Below are 12,789 nucleotides of genomic sequence, written 5' to 3'. Positions count from 1 at the left end.
ATCAGCCTGGTTCATCCACTTGTCCTAAACAAACAAGACAACTGACAGCGTTTGTGGGACTCTGATAACTTTGTTCCTAAAATAAAATATTTTTTCACCTGAAATGTTTTCATTAAACTGGCTGATAATGTCATGTGTATAAATTTTTTTCCCCCCATAACCATGCCGACTGGCTTGTTTTATTTGGAGGTAATGGGGGCATGGAACATGTGTATAAATTTAACTCTTCTAGGTATTGTGATGGGTGTGGGGGGGAGTGCTATCTCTTTTGTTTTTGCTTAAGTTTATAGATTCAACTTTTAAACAAGATTTGTTCTCCTCTGCTTAAAAATAAAACAAAAACAAAAAAAGCTGAATTTGCAATTTACCACTACCAGCTGGTGAGTTCTTGTTCCTATTGCTATATCAGTGAGGAGTTTGTTTTGTTTGAGCAAGCATCCAAGAAAGCTTTTCATCTAAGACAGTCGATTTAGTCATAAATTTTCCATACCAGATTTATCAAAAATATAACAATCGCATCAATTTACAGTTAGGCTCAAAGATTAAATTATAGAGCCATATCAAGATAAATAATTGGCCCAAGATACAATGGCTTATTTAGTAAACATTTATTGCAACTCTGTGACAGGATCTACTACTATATGGCTTTTCTGAGCTACTTAATAAACTGACAGTTTTCTTTATGCCTCAGCCTTAGATAGTAGTTTGTATGCCCACCTTTCAAACTAACTGAGCAAATAACTTGTCATAAAAATTATTATGCTATTTTTGTTGCCACCCAGGTAGAGGAGAAACACTAATTTATTCTCTTTTTCTGTTCCAAGTAAATTTTGACTCTTTCTGATACAATGATAAAATAATAAATTACCTACTGGGTACCTGATTACCTTCAGCTACTATTTCATAACAGCCTGAGATAGCTTGACTTTCATTCTGTCTCTGTGGGGAGTTGACAGACTGTGCTTCTAGAGTGCCATAGTTGTGATGGAGACGCCTTTCTTGAGGATGGGGGCACTGATTATCTTATTGATTTAGTGATCTTTCTTTTACTTTAAATATGTAGGAGTGAATATGATGGGGATTTGCAGTCCCAACTTTTGAGTAAAGCTAATGAAGAAGATAAAAACTGTAGTCGAGCTCTCTCTGTTGTGAGCACTGTGGTTAGAGCAGCTAAAGACCTCCTGCACAGAGCTCTTGCTGTAGATGGTAAGATTCTTTTTTCTTTTTAATATCTTGCTACATTAATTTCTTCTTATGCAGATCAATAGATTGTTGAAGATATAATTTTTGGGGGTACAAACAGTGTTTCCCTATTATGTTTTTGACCTTTGTAAAACCAATGGAATCATTTCTTGTACCTTTGACATAACTGATATTTTCTCACTCAACCCTACAAGGAATAAATCTTTAATCTTGAATGACCTGAGCAATTGCTTTCCCTCTATGTTAATAACTGTAAAGCAAAAACAGAAGCTACCTATCTGACCCCAAAATTGTTCTACTCCAGACAGATTTTATCATCTCAGCCATTCTTGTTTATTTCTAGTTTCCAAAGTAGTTTTCAAGAGTGATAAGTAGCTTATCATTAAACACATATAAATATATGTATATTTATATAATATATATAGTAAGAATTATAGCAAAATATATATATAAAATACATAACTCACTAAAAATATGTAGACAAAATATATTACAGAGCACTTATAGATGTCAGTTGTAGTTAGATAGGGCTTTTGAAAATAACTGTCTTCTAAATGTTGTTTTAACATTCTTTTAGCTGATGACATTCCAGAATTGCTTAGTTCTTCCAGTCTATTTTCCATGCTGCTTCCTCTTATAATAGCCTACATAGGACCAGTAGCTGCAGCTATCCCCAAGGTATGTAATTTAGTTCTCTTAAGTTTAATTTTATACTTAAAGTACTAAAATTTTAGATATTCATATTTACAAGGAATATTTTCAATTTCAGCTCCATATATTTACGTTTGAGTTTTAAAAACATATAATGGCTTGCATTATAAAAAGTAAGATTCTTGAGGTAAATCTGCCATTATTTTTAATGGTGAAAAATCCTGATTGAACTCTTATTGCCTTTGTAATTTTTACAACTAATAAAAAATGTGGAGAACTAAAAAAAAATGGAAATAGCATTGTTAAGATTTAAAAAACTAGGGGGTGGCTAGGTGGCTCAGTGAATAGAGCACCAGCCCTGGAGTCAGTAGTACCTGAGTTCAAATCCGGCCTCAGACACTTAATAATTGCCTAGCTCTGTGGCCTTGGGCAAGCCACTTAACCCCATTGCCTTGCAAAAAGATTAAAAAAAACTGGATGACTATAAGATTTATTGAAATAGGAGAGTAAAGAGGGGGAAAGGTGGTTTTGGCCATTCTGAAAAATATTCAACAACAGTAAGTGCCTACTCTAATGCTAGTCTCTGTGCTTTAGGATCCAAATAAAAAACAAATATAACCATCCCTCTTACAAGTAGCTTTAAATTCTATTGGGAGGAAAAAAATACATGAACCCTGAGAATCAGTAAGTAGAAAATAATACAAGAAGGGGTTGGGAGAGGAGGGAAATAGAGACTCTTACGAATTCAGTGGATCAGGATGGATCTCTTGTAGGAGAAGATAAGTGTTTTGTGAGGTGGAGGTGAAAGTATGTATTCAAGACATTCAACAATAACCTCTGTAAATATCTCCAAAGATGGGAAATGGAATGTCATGAGTGGAGCTCTGCATATTTGCTGAGATATGTTTGACTGGAGCACAGAATATACAAGTCAGCCAAAAAGACATACTTGACTAGGAAATGAATGAAATCACTAATGATAAGAAGAAAGAATGAACTTGGGGATCTTAACTATACTTACCAAGTTGGAGGAGACCAATTTATTGCCAATTTATTATCAAAGGAAAAGTGAATGGACATGTAAAGAATAGATCACAGAAGATAAAGATGGAGCAGTGGCAAATATTATGGAAACATTGACCTTTAGATTTAGCCTAAAGTTAAGATTAAAAGTTTATCTGTGACCTTGGAGAAACAAGGTTCAGTAGACAACTTGGAATGAAAACCACATTGCAAAGGGCTTAGGAATGAAAGAGTGAGTAAAACTTCTGTAGAAGTCTAATAGTGAAAAGGAAAATAGACCTAAGGCTTGAGTGTTTTGTGGGGTTAAGGGAAGGGGAGTTTGTTTGTTGTTTTGTCTTTCTGTTTTTTAAGTGGGGGGGCCCTAAGCCTACTTGTAATAGAGGGGAATTTTGAAGAAGAATCAAGTTTTAACAATTTATGGAATAACATCCTTGGTTGACATAAGTGGGAAGTTCACTTCTCTTGAGACTAGAAGGTAGAAGGAGAGATGAGGATGAAAGTTCTTGAGAGAGAGGATCACTTCTGAAGATTTTTCAAAAATAAGATAAAATTTCACCTGTTGAAATGGCTTATGTGGTCTTATTGAAGATACTGGAGAATACATTTGTATTCTCTGCCTATAATGATGTTAAAAGAACTTTTCACTAAAAATATATGTCAATCTAGTAATTTTGTAAATGCTTGAATTTTTTTACTTTTCAGCTAGACATGTTGGCCTCATACAATCCTTGAAATTGATATCCTGATTCATTACTTTTTTTTTTGCCATGTAGCAAGACATAATATTAATCAATAAACATTTTATTAAGGGCCTATTGTGCTGGCCTGATATTATGCTAATATCGAGGATTAAAAAAAAAAGAAAAATTCAAGATAAAGGACTGCTCTGAAGTAATTCACAAATTAATGAGAGAGACAACCAGCAAACAAATTCATGCAAACAAGCAGGATAAATAGGAAATAATTACTCATTTACTAGAATTAAGAAGTGCTGAAAAGTATCTCTGGGATTTTAGTTAGTACTTGAAGCCAGGAGATAAAGATGAAAAGGGAGGGCATACTAGTCATAGAAGACAGCCAATGAAAATGCCTGGTGCCAAGAAATGAAGTATCTTATTTGTGGAACACTGAGGGGACTGGTGACACTGAATCAAAGCATATGTGGCAAGTAATAAGGTTTAAAGACAGTGGAAAACTTGGGAGGGGATCAGGAGAACTAGCTTAGCTAGGAAGCTAATGAAAGACTTTTGAACACCAAATAGAACATTTTGTATTTGATTTTGGAGGTGATAAGTAAGGAGCAATTGGAATTCTATTAGACAGATGATTTGACATGGTTCATCCCACACTTTAGGAAAATCACTTGGCAGTTGAATAGAAAGTGAATTGGAGGAGAGAGAGTTTTGAAGCAAGCTGAACAATAGTTCAAGTGTGAGGTTATGAAGGTCTACCCCACACTCATGGTAGCATCAGAGGAAAAGAGATATATTCAAGAGATGTTTCTTATTTTTATTTCATTCTGAACTTAAGAAATAATATAAGCATTTCCATGACAAAGTGGGATAGAAAAAAACTGAGAATTGTACCTGAATATACATACTAACACATACACACACACGTACGTTAGGTTTTTTCTGGATTCAAACAGCATCTTTTATAGGATCTTTGTGGTTAATTTGGGTATTTATAATAGAATGACTTGCTTGCTTTCAAAGTTGTTCTTAAAAACAAAGTGTTGTTATTGTATACAGTGTTTTCTTGGTTCTGCTCATTTCACTCTTCCTTATTTCATAGAAGTCATTCATTGCTTTTCTAAAATCAGTGAGTTCCTCAGTTCTTAAAGCAGAGTAATATTCCATCATGAATATATAGCCCAATGTGTTTAGCCATTCTCCAGTTGATAAGCATCCCCACAATTTCCAGTTATTTGCCAACACAGAGAGCTGCTATAAATATTTAAAAATTATAAGTTCTTTTCCCTTTTCCCTAATCATCTTGGGAAACAGACCTAATAGATATTGCAAGGTCAAAGGGTATAGGCAATTTAATATATATTTGGACCTAATTCCAAATCTCTCTCCAAAATGTTTGGTTCAGCTCACAGATCCACCAGTGATGTAATAAGGTTTCAGTTTTTCAAATCTCCTCCAACATTTGTCACTTTCCCCTTCTATCATTTTAGCTAATCTGATAAGTATAAAATGATAGCTTAAAGCTGTTCTAATTTGCCTTTCTTTAATCAATAATGATTTAGAGCATTTTTATATGGCTAAATCATTTTGATATTTTCCTTGGAAAGCTGCCTGTTCATATCCTTTGAAGATGCTTCAAAAACTGTATGTATACAGTTCTTGCCAACGCATTGGATATGAGGACAGAAGGTGAGAGAAAGTTGAGGTTGATGCATAGGTTGGGAATTTGTGGATTCAAAAGGATAGGACCATGCTCTATAGTATTAGGGAGGTTTGCAGAGGAAAAGATGATGAGATCAGTTTTGGACATGTTGAATTTGGGATTTTCTTGGCAAAGGTGGAGTGGTTCTCCATCTTATTTTCTAGTTGAGGAAACTGGTACAAATAAGTGACTTGCCCAGGGTCACACAGCTAATAAGTGTGGGAGGTCAGATTTAAACTCAGGAAGATGAACCTTCCTGACTTTAGGCCCAATCCTCTATCCACTGTGCCACCTGGCTACCCTGAACATCAGGTCAGGATGCCTGAAAAATTGCTGTAGATGCTGGGGTGAAGGTCAGAACTGAGAGACTGAAGCAGAATAAGTAGATTTGAGAATCATCAGCATAGAAATTGCAATTAAATCCATGAGATCTGATGTAATTCAAAGGGAGAAAAAAAAGGATCCAAGATGGAGCCTTGTGAGACATTTAGAGTTAGATGGTGTGTCCTGGATGGGAAATCCAGCAAAGGTGGTCTTAAAGGAATTAGGTAGGTAAAAGAACCAGGAGAGAGTGGTGTCCCAGAAACCTAGATAAAAGTGTGTTATTAAGTAGGAGAGGGTGATCAACAGTGTGAAAGAACACATGAAGTTTAAGGGAAATGAGAATTGAGAAAAAGCCTTTGGATTTGGTATCATTGCTAAATTTGGAGAGCAGTTTTGGTTGAATGGTGAAGTCAGAAATCTGGATTGTAAAGAGTTCAGCAGAGATTAAGAGGCATATAGTTTAGACAGCCTTCTCAAGGAAGTTAGCCAAAAAGGGCAGAAGACATAGAAGATAATAATTAACAGGGCTGGAAGGATTTTTGAGCATGAGAGAAGTGTTATAGGTAATAGAGAAGGAGTCAGTAGATTGGGCAAGATCAAAGATAAATGATAAAATGGAAATGACAAAAGGGCAGTCTTTTGGAGAAGATAGGATGGAATGAGATTATTTGTACAGGTCTGGGTCTTAGACATTGCCTTGATAAGGAGTAATTATGCCTCTTTTGTGCCTCCCCTGTTTCTCAACTCACATCACTCCTATGAAGCATATGAGTGATGTGAGTTGAGAAGCAGGGGAGAAAAGGGAATTCCGAAGAGTAGGCTCCCATTTTTTTTTTTGGTAAAATATGAGGCTAGGTTATGAGTTGGGAGGATTGGAAGAGAGGAAAGCAGAGTGGTTTGAGGAAGGATGAAAAGATTTGAAAGAGCCACTGTGAATAGTGAGTTGATAATGGAGTCAAAATAAGGGAGGTATAAAAGGATTGTCTAGTTGCAGTGAGGATACAGTTTAGGTTGTATTAAAAAATTTGTTTTGGTCTCAGTCAGAATACATTTGTGACCTTTATTCAGTAGCATGATTATGCTGGGAAAAGACTAAAATTTTCTGTTCAAATTTTATCTCCATATTTTTTCTTATTTTAATATTTGTTTCTCAATAAATTTGTTTTTAAAGGAGAAAAATTGTCATAGGTTGGTATTTGTAATTATAATATACAATTATAATTCAGAAAAGCTCAATGTAATCTTTGAGTAACTTGATTTTCAAAAAGTTTAACCTTTTGATCATCTAATTAGCATTTAAAAAGTAGAGCAGTATGAAATATATATGCCTATACACATATGCATGTATATAGAGCACATCTATGTTGTGTATATTTTTAGAGAATCTAGGAACTTATAAATGAAATTTAGAATATTGTGAAGTATTGACTTTAGTTTAAACCCCAAAAAAGTGGAAAAAACACTTGCCAGTGTCACTTTTTTGCAGTCAATAAAGAGTTGTTGAGTGAATAACATTAAAATTTTTGAATGTATGTATGAAGACAAGATTTAGATAAGGGAAACTTTACCCAAACCTGAGATTTAGATGAAAAATTAAAGACACAGTCTTTTCTATCCTAGGTGGCTGTAGAAGTCTTTGGCCTTGTCCAGCAATTGCTACCTTCTGTTGCCATTTTAAATCAGAAGTATGCACCTCCTGCATTCAATCCTAACCAATCAACAGATAGCACCACAGGAAACCAACCTGAACAAGGACTTTCAGCTTGTACTACCTCTAATCACTATGCTGTCATAGAGAGTGAACATCCTTATAAGCCTGCATGTGTAATGCACTATAAGGTAGGTTGTATAATATATTATTTTTATGAATTTGTTCTACATTGAGTAGTATTATGCATGTTAAAAAAAAGCTTAACTCTCATAATAAACTTATTAGGTAAGCCATGTTATTGGTTCAAGGGGATATAAAAGAATTATAATACATAGTCCCTACCATGAAGGTATTCAGATTATTTATTGGAAAGATATGATATAACACTAATTATAAGTCTGATCCTACAAACATGTCTGTCCATGCAATAGATCAGAAATCAACAACCTTTGGCAACATATAAAATTTCTATCAGTTCTATGCCTGTGTTTTACACCCCAAAGAAAATTCAGACTTTATAGTTTGTGTGTATATTAGACATCTTTAGAGATCTTTGCCTATAGTCTATCACATCTCCTTTGCTCTCATTACATGTCTTGTCTACATCCATTTCTCTGATGGCATCCTTAATACTGTATCCCTTGGACACATCTTTGGTGATAGGTTGTAGCCTATTAATAACCCTTACATGCTTCTGCTTTCCTTTTGTGTAATCCACAATTTGAATTTAAAATAAAAACTTGCATTACATAATTGACAGATAATATTTATTAAGTGCTTATTATACTCCAGATACTGTGCTAAACTCTGAGAATACAAACACAATAAAAGACACCCCTTACCCTCAAGGAGCTTACAATCTAATGGATGAAGACAACATATGAAAAGCTGAAAAGAAGGGGGTAGAGAGAGCTGGGGGTGTGGAGAGAGATGATTGGAAAATTCCTAAAATAGTACACCTAGCTTAGAAATTAGATGTCTAAGTTGAACTTCCTCCTTAACTAGAGGTTCAAAGCTCTGCATTTCCATCAGAGTAAAGAAGAGTAATAGGCAAATTGACTTTGGCAAGGAAAACCATTACCTCTTTTTGTGAGGCTGATAGAGGAGGAGCTAGTAGAGGATGACATCAGCATGAAATGACATGTTGAGAAATGGCGTGAACTCTTAGCAAGTGGTCTGAGTATTTTTGGTGAATTATGAGACAAGGTCTTCAGCCGAAAGAGTGGTGGGAGCAGGTACCACAGGATATTGGAAGAAGGATCAAAAGGTTTGGAATAGCAGCTGTAGTGAGTAATGTAGTACAAGTTTCCTGTCTATTTCATCATTTTTTCCTCCCACTAAACCTCTTTATCAACTTGCTTAACTCTCTAAATGCTGCACTTCTCTTTTCTTATTTAGTTTCCTTTATTCTGAAATCTACTTTGTCGTCTTCAGGTTCTGATTTCTAAATCTTTACTCTTTCAAATTTTTATCAATTTTTCCCAAATTTTACCTCCCCAAATCCAACCTCTAACCTAACCTAATTTATTAGCCCACACCCCAGTAGTTCACCCACACGATGTCTTTCTCCTTTTCTACTGCTTCTTCCTTTATCCTTTTCAGAGTCATGAAGTAGAAAAATTATATTTGAAATGCTTTTTAACTGTAAAGCACTTTATCAGTTTAAAGTGATTATTAAATTATTAATCCCACTGGAATACATTGTATCTTTTCATAATTCTCTCCATAATAACTTAAACATGTTTTCATTTTTTAAAATTTCATTTTATCATATAAATGAGTTGAATGGGTTGTATAAAGCAATATAAGAGATGTATAACCACAAGAGGGAGGCAGTGAGAAGGATAACATGGGAAACCTACATATTGCCCTGGTATCTACATAAGATCAAGAAATCTAGAGAAAGAACACAATCAAGGATTTACAAAATGACGAGAACAAGTCTTAAAAGAAGATAAAGAATAGATGGATTACATTTTGCACATTTGAAAGAACTATACACATTAATGTAATCACAGATCCATTTAAATATGAATGAAAACTTTATAGTCTTATTAATAAGTACAACTTCTTCTTTAGAACATGTTCATTAGAACATGTTCATTAGAATGGATTACTCCAAGAAAGTAATAGAAAGTAAACACTAGAACTTTGATTTCTAATAAATTTCTGAAGTTTTTTTTACTTTCTAGTTTTAAAATCATTATTAGGTACCTGTAGGTTTTATTCTGTCAAAAGTGAATAAAAAACAAAATTTGAATAATTCCTAATAATACTTTTGCCTGGTGATGATTGACTTTATTTTTTTTTTAATTAATCTATCCCTTAAAAACTCTCTCTTTGATAAAAACTGCTGGGAAAATTGGAAGTTAGTATGGAAGAAACTCAGATTAGACCAGCACCTAACACCCTTTACCAAGATAAGATCCAAATGGTTATAGGATGTAGATATAAAAAACAATTCTATAAGCAAATTAGAAGATCAAGGACTAGTTTACCTGTCAAATCTACAGAAAGGGGAGCAATTTATGACTTAAGGAAGAGATGGAGAACATCACCAAAAACAAACTAGATGATTTCGATTACATTAAGTTAAAAAGCTCTTGCACAGATAAAATCACTGTAACCAAGATGAAAAGAAATGTAGTAAATTGGGAAACAATCTTTACAACTAATGATTCTGACAAAGGACTCATTTCTAAAATAAACAGAGAACTGAGTCATATTTTTAAAAGAAAAAGCCATTCCCCAATTGACAAATGGTCAAAGGATATGCAAAGACAATTTACAGATGAGATCAAAGCAATATATAGCTATATGAAAAAATTGCTGTAAATCATTAATTAGAGAAATACAAATCAAAGCTTCTCTGAGGGACCACCTCACACCTCTCAGACTAGCCAATATGACCAGAAAGGACAATGATCATTGTTGGAAGGGTTGTGGGAAATCTGGGACACTATTACACTGTTGGTGGAGCTGCAAACTCATCCAACCTTTCTGGAGAAAAAATTTGGAACTATACCCAAAGGGCAACAAAAATGTGCATACCCGTTGATACAGCAATACCACTACTGGGTCTATACCCTGAAGACATGATGAAAAAGGGTAAAAACACCACTTGTGCAAAAATATTCATAGCACCCCTGCTTGTGGTGGCAAAGAATTGGAAATCAAGTAAATGTCCTTCAGTTGGGGAAAGGCTTAGCAAACTGTGGTATATGTATGTCTTGGAACACTATTGTTCTATTAGAAACCAGGAGGGATGGGAATTTCAGGGAAGCCTGGAGGGATTTGCATGAACTGATGTTGAGTGAGATGAGTAGAACCAGAAAAATACTGTACACCCTACATGGGGGTGATGTTCAACCTTGATGGACTTGCACGCTCCATCAGTGCAACAATGAGGTACAATTTGGAGCTGTCTGCAGTGGAGAATATCATCTGTATCCAGATAAAGAGCCGTGGAGTTTGAACAAATTTCAAGGACTATTCCCTTTAATTTAGGGAAAAAACAGATATCTTATTGTCTGATCTTGTTATCTCTCTTATACTTTTTGTTTCTTCCTTAAGGATGTGATTTCTTTCTCATCACACTCAATTTAGATCAGTGTACAACATGGAAACAAAATAGATTGGCAGATTGCTTTCCATTGTGGGGGGAGTAAGATTGGGAGAAAATTTGTAAAACTCAAAATCTTTAAAAATTTAAAAAAATTTAATCTATCCCTTTGATTATTCTCTCTTTAATCTCTCACTGAATAAATTAAAAAAAAATAAATGAAGCCCTTGTTATATCTACATATAGTTTAGAAAAATCAAATTTCCACATTTAATATGCCTGAGATCGTATCTCTCTTTACAAGATTTTTAAACTCAGCACCTCTCTTACAGGAGAGAAAAGAAGCATATTTCATCATTTTTTAGGATTCATTTTTTATAATTGCTTTATCAGTTTTCTGAAACTTTTCAAAGATGTTTTTTCAGTAATGTTACCTTATACATTTTTCTAGTTCTGCTCACCTTGCCCTCAACAATTCATAGAGGTCTTCCTAGTTTCCTCTAAAACTTTACATTTTATCATTTCTCATAACACAATAATATTTCATTACATTAATATACCATGAATTTTTTGTTATTTTCCAATAGAAGGTCTTCCCTTCTAATTTCCAACTTTTGCCTACCCATGAAAAAGAGTTATTATAGGTATTTTTGTAAATAACAGAATTTTTTTCTTTTTATTTGATTTCTTTGGGGTCTAGACCTAGAGTTTATATTGGAGTCAAAGGATTGATTGTATAGTTTAGTAACTCTTTAATATACTTCCAAATTTCTTTCCAGCATGATTGGATCATGTCGCAGCTCCAAGATTGCACTTAGTTTGTTTTACTGTAACCCCTCCAGCCTTTGTCATTTTCCACTTGTCATTGTTACCATTCTGATGGGTGTGAGATAGAACCTCATGGTGGCTAATTTGCATATGTCTAATTATTACTAATTCATAATTTAGATTTTTTTCCAATTTGGTTGTTAATAGTTTGATTTCTTCCTTTTAAAAACTTCCTATTCATATCTTCTGCTTATTAGAGAAGAATTCTTAGTCTTATAAATTTTAATCCCTTCCTTAAATGTCTCATATATCCAATTACAGCTTACATATTTTCTCTTTATCAGAGAAATTTATTGCAAAGATTGTTTTCCCATTTTTCATTTTAGTTACATTACACTTATGTACTTTAAAATTTGATCTTTTCTATTCCTTATTTAGTCATAAACTCTTCCACGATCTAAACTGAAAAATAATTTCTTTGATTGACTTTAGGTGACCTTCCCAGAATGTGTAAGATGGATGACAATTGAGTTTGATCCTCAGTGTGGTACTGCACAATCAGAAGATGTTCTCCGTTTATTGATTCCTATTAGAACTGCTCAGAACTCTGGATTTGGACCAAAGGTGAATTCTGTTCATGAAAACCTTAATTCATGGATAGAATTAAAGAAATTTTCAGGATCTTCTGGATGGCCAACTATGGTTTTAGTCTTGCCAGGTAAGGGGTTTTTTTTGTGTATATTTCACTTGGTGATAATCACTATACAAAAACAAATGAGAAATACTACCATTCCAGGAACAGAGGGAAAATGTTTGGAGATAGAATGAGTATAGCATATTCTAGGGACAGGACTAACTTGCCTGAATTATAGAACTTATGTGGGGATCTGGAGCATGATAAATTTGGATAGGCAAAGTGAAGCCAGATAATAGGAAGGGAGGGGGAATAGGATTCCTTGCCCAAATCAATCCCTGTTCTACATGTACAACTGATCACATCTCTTCCTATCTTATCCAAAAGCTTTTGTCTTCAATCTTTCCCTCTTTTTAGCTCAGACTTTCAACTTAACACCTCACGTTATCATTCAATACCTGTCTTCCCTTTCTAGGAGACAGATTCCTAGAAAAAGCTGTCTATATCCTCTAGCTCTAACTTTTCTCCTGTTCTGTACCATGAACATCGAATTTAAAGTCAGTAGACTTGACTTCAAAT

At 34.2% G+C, this 12,789-nt stretch overlaps 1 protein-coding gene across 1 annotated transcript in view; it reads left to right on the top strand.

Moving 5' to 3' along the window:
- The window catches only part of MYCBP2 (MYC binding protein 2), a 292,534-nt gene that overhangs the window by 132,596 nt on the left and 147,149 nt on the right, over positions 1-12,789 (top strand). The window contains exons 38-41 of the mRNA XM_074192761.1: positions 1,064-1,206; positions 1,781-1,881; positions 7,216-7,434; positions 12,069-12,294. Of these exons, the coding sequence (XP_074048862.1) occupies positions 1,064-1,206; positions 1,781-1,881; positions 7,216-7,434; positions 12,069-12,294 (689 nt within the window). The remainder of the gene's footprint in view (positions 1-1,063; positions 1,207-1,780; positions 1,882-7,215; positions 7,435-12,068; positions 12,295-12,789) is intronic.

The sequence above is a fragment of the Macrotis lagotis genome, chromosome 6 (assembly GCF_037893015.1).
Source record: "Macrotis lagotis isolate mMagLag1 chromosome 6, bilby.v1.9.chrom.fasta, whole genome shotgun sequence".
Lineage (NCBI taxonomy): Eukaryota > Metazoa > Chordata > Mammalia > Peramelemorphia > Peramelidae > Macrotis > Macrotis lagotis.
This window is presented reverse-complemented; position numbering and strand designations above follow the sequence as displayed.